The 6,734-nt window shown below is 35.5% G+C and overlaps 1 protein-coding gene across 1 annotated transcript in view; it reads right to left on the bottom strand.

Moving 5' to 3' along the window:
* Positions 1-3,119: 3,119 nt before the first annotated feature.
* The window catches only part of angpt4 (angiopoietin 4), a 79,421-nt gene continuing 75,806 nt past the window's right edge, over positions 3,120-6,734 (bottom strand). Inside the window, exons 5-9 of the mRNA XM_017304610.1 lie at positions 4,766-4,850; positions 4,166-4,313; positions 3,965-4,077; positions 3,406-3,507; positions 3,120-3,290 (exon numbers count right to left, since the gene is read on the bottom strand). Of these exons, the coding sequence (XP_017160099.1) occupies positions 3,120-3,290; positions 3,406-3,507; positions 3,965-4,077; positions 4,166-4,313; positions 4,766-4,850 (619 nt within the window). The remainder of the gene's footprint in view (positions 3,291-3,405; positions 3,508-3,964; positions 4,078-4,165; positions 4,314-4,765; positions 4,851-6,734) is intronic.

The raw sequence follows: 6,734 nt of genomic DNA on the forward strand, positions 1-6,734 counted from the left end.
TTTTTTTTTGGTTTGTTTTTCACAAAGAGTACTCATTATTTTCAAATTGGGTGCAAATGCCTGGGGGGACAGATGATGGAGCTCTGTTTGTCTTTTTTTCATTTACTTTTCTTTGCTATTTYCATCTCAGTCTCTCTTTTTTATTTTACTTTGTCTTTCTCTATAAAYTGCTGTGATTTGAAATGACTCTGACTAACGGTCACTGCTGGAGTCTTTTCCTTTGAGATCTGGTGGATTGTAGCCGAAACTATTAAGTTAATCTGCGATTACAAGCTATCGAGGGCAGGCTGAGGAGACCCCAAGAGCTGTTTGTGTTGGCGCTTGCTCAAGGTGAAAGTGTATTGACAGAGACAGATGTTTGACTGGCCAGGCCTTTTGGCAAAATACCAATAATTCTGATTCTTAACTAGTAAAAGGTGTGTCTATTGAAGCATTTAAACATTTATACTGATTTATGGTAGAGATACACTCTTTGATGGAAATGTAATAAACTGTTATCTGTACTATTCCACCCTAGAAATACCCAATTTAAAACTCTATTACTTTTTATTTTGTCATTGATATGTTAATAATTCATTTTTCAAAAACATAATRTTTCTTACACATAATGACTACTGACCTGGAACCCGTTAACTCTAGTAAAAGGAGAAAAGAAAGTTTACCTCCAGTGAGCATCAAGGCACATTTGCAGTGGTCGCAGTTGTCGTTGTCGTGATCTCGGGTGCTAAAACCGGCACCGTGGGTGATCAGGCTGCTCTGCCTTCCTGCTGTACCACTGTAACCTCTCAGATACAATCTGAGGGAAAAGAGACAATAAGATTTWAAAAAAACATGTAAAGACAGGTAAAGCATTTGTCATTTTCTTTACCTTATTCTCTTGTTTTGCAGACATAAAAAAAATAAATGCATTCTTTTCTACTTTTGATATACTAAGTTGATTTGCTTGCTAATCTGTTGAAGTTGTTTAAATTAGCTGCTCTACAGGCTGTATGAAAGTCTAAGTTTTCATTCTTACTGTTTATTTTTTACTGTTTTGTCCTTTTGTCTCTGAACTAAAGGCTATTGTCAAACTAACTCTCATATTTTACTATGAAAATAAAATGAATGAGCGAATGACAGCTGCACATGAAAACTAACTAACTAACTAACTAACTAACTAACTAACTAACTAACTAACTAACTAACCTTCCTCTGTAAAAAGAAAAAGAAAATACAGTATAACTTAAATTGTATGGTAGCTTAGACATAAAACTTGTTTATCCATTGAGTTCTTGAACCTTTTTTTCCCCTTAATGATTAATGATTGATCAATCAAAATAAAGCGGCTTAAAAAAAAAAAGCAACCCAAAAAACACTTTTACTGACTTTCAAAGACTGCATGAACATCTGGCTTGCAGRTAAGGAAACACTGAGTTTGGGACATTTGTTTTTGCGCTGATCAAAATGAGCATACACTTTGAGCTGCTCTCTGGATTCAAACTGTTTCACAGGTAGGGAGGATAAAAACTGAGTTYGATTCCATCAGCACTCACTAAAGCTGTCACAGACAATCTGAGGGATCAGAATGTTTTGTAATCTCGAAGTAAATCAGAGATATATTTAGGCCCAAGGCCATCCAGTGCTTTTTAGAGAAGTAATAGGAATTTAAAATCTACCCTTTGACACAGGGGGAGCCGTTGTAGTGATTTAAGAAGCGGTGGAATGCGCTCCACCTCAGCGGTGTTAGTGAGTAGTATGACAGCAGCACTTTGGACGAACTGCAGCCGTCTGAGTTATTTTTGTTCAATTGAGACAGATGAGGACACCTTTACCTTTWTTTGGCCAGCAGGAAAATTAACTTTTTCCTCCATCTCCTCCGGACAAAAATTGTTTAACTCTTGCTCTGTCCTTTAGGATATCAACGGGCTACTTTTGACTATTGTTTTTAGTTCACTGTTAAATTTAAATACCAAAATATATAAAGTGAAGATTTTACAGTTATAGGTTTGAGGTGAGCCATAGCTATAGATTTTCTAGTTATAGTCTACATTTAAATATTTCAAATATAAAAAAATTKATTCTGATTAATATCTCAAAATCACATACATGTGCACTATAACACATTAAGTCAGAGTTGTGATGCATTTYATTTGATCTATGTCTGGGGATACAGTTTGTCTGTAAATTTTCTTGACAGAAAATAAACTGGTGACACAGACCAGATAGTTTCCATCTAAAGAATTCAAAGAAATCCAGCCATTGGATTGTGTTACATCTGTTTTTATGAATGATTAAAAGTTTTTGACTTATGGACAAAACATTTTTGTGTTTTGGCTTATTAAGATAAAAACAATTGCTAGTGATTGTCATAAATCATTATCTTTTTTCATCTACCAATAAACATGCAATCATTGCAAAAAGAAAGAAAGAACTTTCCAGAATTCTTTATGTGCACAAATCAGTGATCATCTGTCTGGCATTGATCCTTATAAACACTAAAACAAGTGAAAAATTCTAAACTGAGGTCAGACTATCAAGGATGGTATTTCACATTGAGKSTTTTTTTCACTTTGAATTTGCTTATTAAAAATGAAAAGCTTCTAATCAGCAGATACAAAGAATTTAGTTACGTTTTTCCTGAGTGTTTAGCTGCTCCTTGAAAATCACAGATTTATATGAGCTGCATAAAATCTTAGCATTTAATGTCGATATACTTTCTTGGGACATTTTGAAGTGTTTAGCATAAAAAAGATTTACTTTRTTCATTCYTGAAAAATAGCAATGAACATTTGTTTTTACTTACACATTTTGTAAAATAAAACAGCTGGTTAAAATAAAAATAAAAAACACAGATAAAACAACAAATGCTAGGGCTAGTAAGCATTTTAGCCAGTACAATGTTATATAGAAAATTGATAAATTAGACAAAATTTTAAATACCTTTTTATTTTGACTTGATGTATCTGTTGTGTATTTTATACACTTCAGGTGAGATGTAAATAATTTTGGAACCTCACAGATGAGTAGAGGAGGCATAAGTTAAGGTACTGAATCTGAATTGAAATGTTAAATTCAAATGTATKTATTTTTTATAAGGTAAATRATTTCTCTTTCAGTAGGGTGGCGTGTGTGCATGTGGGTCACCTGTACTGCTGTCTTTCACTGGCCATTGTAAACCGGTCATACTGGGAGTGCGCGGAGATTCTCTCCCAGTCCTGCAGCTCCACTCGCAGAGAGTATTGACCCTGACTGGTCAGCAGGTACAAAACTTCATTACCCAGCCAGTGCTCCCCGGACACATCCCCAAAACCCTGCAGCAGGCCGAGAAGTCAAGGAGTTTAGGAGTGATAGTGAAAAAATTCGCCTGATGGTTAATTTTTTTACATTTCATTGTTTTTAACTGCACTTATTCTAAAGCATGCTGACCATTTTGTACTCCCTCCAGCTCCTCTGAAAATCCACGCTGCCATTAAAACGGCGCTGGAAGACCGTCCAGCCGCCGCCACTCGTCTCCATGTCACAGTAAACCTTCAGGAGGAGAAATGGAAAAATTTGACTCACATGAGGGACACAATGTAATACAAATAGAAAACAAAACAGAAATTGCCTTAAGTGAAACCTCACATGGCATTCACAATTRCAAATACATTGTAATGTTTGATAATTATTACAAATGTGCTAAAAAATAGAAATGAAAATGGGAGTAAACTGCATATTTTTACCTGGTTCTTGACTCAGTAAACACATACTAAATTGATATGTCTCAACCAAATTAAAATAATAATAAAAAAAGAGATGTTAAATATAAATGGCAGAACCTACCAACAGAAGTTCATATTATTACTTTCTTATTATAACCCACTAACCAACTCCTCCCTTCCTTCCCATCGAAAAAACACCCTTATTTGATATTTTCACACATAAAATCATCTAAATACTGAAAATCGCTGGAACCTTTTGTGACTCTTGAATATCAAGTGATTACCTGCACAGGCTCTGTCCTGTTACCAATGTAGATGAGATACAGACCACTGGCAGAATGACCAGCCTTGTAAGCATCTGCACAGTCCTTCCACATCTGGCTCCGAGGAGGAGACCCTGAAAGCAAAACACATGACATAATGTAAAACAATATCAAGTGCTAAGATCTTATTTCCAGACAACCTCTTGGTGTTTTTGGACGTACCAGTAGTCGTGGCCACCATGTCGATGAGTGTGTGGACTGACTCCATCAGCTGAGCCTGCTGCTTCTGTAGAGCCGTGTTGTTGCTAGTGGCGACTCTCAGCTGCCTCTCTAAAGACTCTATGGCCACCATCTGAGTCCTGATAACAGACTGAAGAAAACCAGAAGGTTATTAATGTTTAATTGTTGTCTGTGGATTCTTTGAGAAACTTGTTGGCCTTTATTATTGCGAATTATTGTTAAGATATTATGCATTATTTAGCATTTTTTATTCTAACATTAACAACTGAGATTATTGTTCATACATGAATATTTGTTTGTTTTTTGAAAATAAAATCATATGAGGAAAAAGGGATATGTGCAYGTTTGTGGATTACTTACACTTACTACAMCAGTTTTTTATGTGTGCAGTTAAATAGTCATTTTTCGACTGTAAGTGTGGAGTCAAAATCTATGCTAAAATCATGATTAAGAGAATGTAAACATCTGAGAGACCTTTCATGATTAATTTTAATACATACTCAGACACCTGTCCAAACAGTCCTCTGCCAATGATGTTTCTTTACTATAATAACACACAGATGTCCCATTCATTAACTGTACCTGCAGCCGGTTCTTCTCCAGYCTCRTGTCCTCCAGCTCTCCTCTCTGCTGAGACTCCAACAACTGAACTTTGCTCTCCAAACGACTGAAAGAGATACACAGAAAAGAAGCCCTGAAAAAAAAAACCTTCACACTAAACATTTGACCGGCTTTTTGCTATGAATCACATTAGAGTGTGGTGGACCGAGCAGTTAAGGAACAGCCAGGCACAGGTTTAAAGTCAAAAATAGTTGTTTTTTATTTAACCCAAAACAAAACTTGGGTAAATAATAGAAAAAAATGACAAAAAATTGGGCCCATAAAAGAGGTCAAAGTAACAGACATCAACTCAAACAAACAGACCTACTAACAAAGACAAAAGGGGAAACTTAAATACCTGCTGATCAGGCCACATACAAAACACCAAGGGGAAAATACACAAAAACCTAACTGAAACTAACATAGAAAAATGTCATCCCCCCCCTCTGGATGATTAGTGGTATGAACCAATTTGTAGTCTCAGCTGGCTTTCTACACCCCTTCTCCACCTCTCTGGTCTCCTAAAGGATTGGAGCAGCCAGCAGTGAGAAAACTCAAAAACAAACAAAGGTTAAATCAAGCAAAACACAACAATGTAGACTAAAATGTGCGCACTTATTCTAGAATACAATGTGATGTGTTGCCTTCTAAACAAAACCAGTTATTCTGTAAATTAAATCCTAGACTTAAAGAAACCCAAATATAAGTGAGGTGAACCTATTTGTAGTGAGAGTGAATGTGAGCCTGTTGCATGTGGTGAAAGTGAATGTTACCACATTTGTGTGGCTGAAACTGCAGCCATCACAGAGAGGAAATCACATCTTTTTCAGTTTTCAGAAGCTTTTATATCTCTTAGAAAGAGCTGTAAGGAATTAGAGCCCATCACAGCACAAAARCTGTGGTGGTGAAGCATTAAGCAATGTACTTGGATCTGTAGTTTTCCTCTGGGATCCCAAATGCTGCATTTAATACAATTAATCATAGTTRCAAAATATTCCACCGTGTCTGGGTTTCTCCGTCATCAAATGTTTAAGCTATGTGATGATAAAATGGCTGACTTACAAAACATGAGCAACCACTAGTATTACATTTTCACCTCAACCTTTAGATTGAAACAATCTTTCATAATGCATGTATCAACAAAACCCACAATTATACATTAGCAGAAAAAAAAAATCTTCTCCTGTGGCTAAACATATTTTATTTTCAAGTGTTTTGATGGTTAAATCATAATCTCTGTTTGGAAATTCAGATTTTGTTACTGCGGTTTTGTTCCTCAAGAGATTAGCCACAATAGTTTTGTACAAACTGGATTCGCATCATAGATTAAATGTGCAGACATCCACATGAACCTTTCACAGTTCAACAACGTTCCTGATGACTCCTCAGAGGATTTGCCACCAAAGTGAAGATTTTTATAAAAACATTTTTTTGTTGAAATATGACAACATCAGAAACACTGATGACTACATTCAAGTGATGATTTTTTTTGAAAACCATGTGAATTATGGTTTAAAAATTACTAAATACTGTTTATCAGGTGTTTAGTGGCACAAAAATAATTTTTGTAGCAAGGAAGGAATTTATGTTGTTTATGAAACATCATAAGTCTCGAAAAATCTAAATTTACATTCCTAAAGGTCAACTTGAGAAATGAAAATTAATATCTGGAAAATGTAAACAAAATGCCTCATCATTCTGTGCTTCTGTTGATCATTTATGAGTTAGAATAATATTGTCTTACATGAACGGATGAGACTTTGGGCACTTTAACAGAGTTGAAATCCAGGATCAGTCCCTGGCTGTGATCACTTCAACATGCTGAACTGCATGTAAATGTGAAAACAATTTTYACCCTGATGGAGACAGATTGACTGTTTAAATGTGCTGCGGTTTTTGAGGAACATGTAAAGAAACAAGTGTGGATAAATGCTCATTCATCCTGCAAAGT

The sequence above is a fragment of the Poecilia reticulata genome, linkage group LG5 (assembly GCF_000633615.1).
Source record: "Poecilia reticulata strain Guanapo linkage group LG5, Guppy_female_1.0+MT, whole genome shotgun sequence".
Taxonomy (NCBI): domain Eukaryota; kingdom Metazoa; phylum Chordata; class Actinopteri; order Cyprinodontiformes; family Poeciliidae; genus Poecilia; species Poecilia reticulata.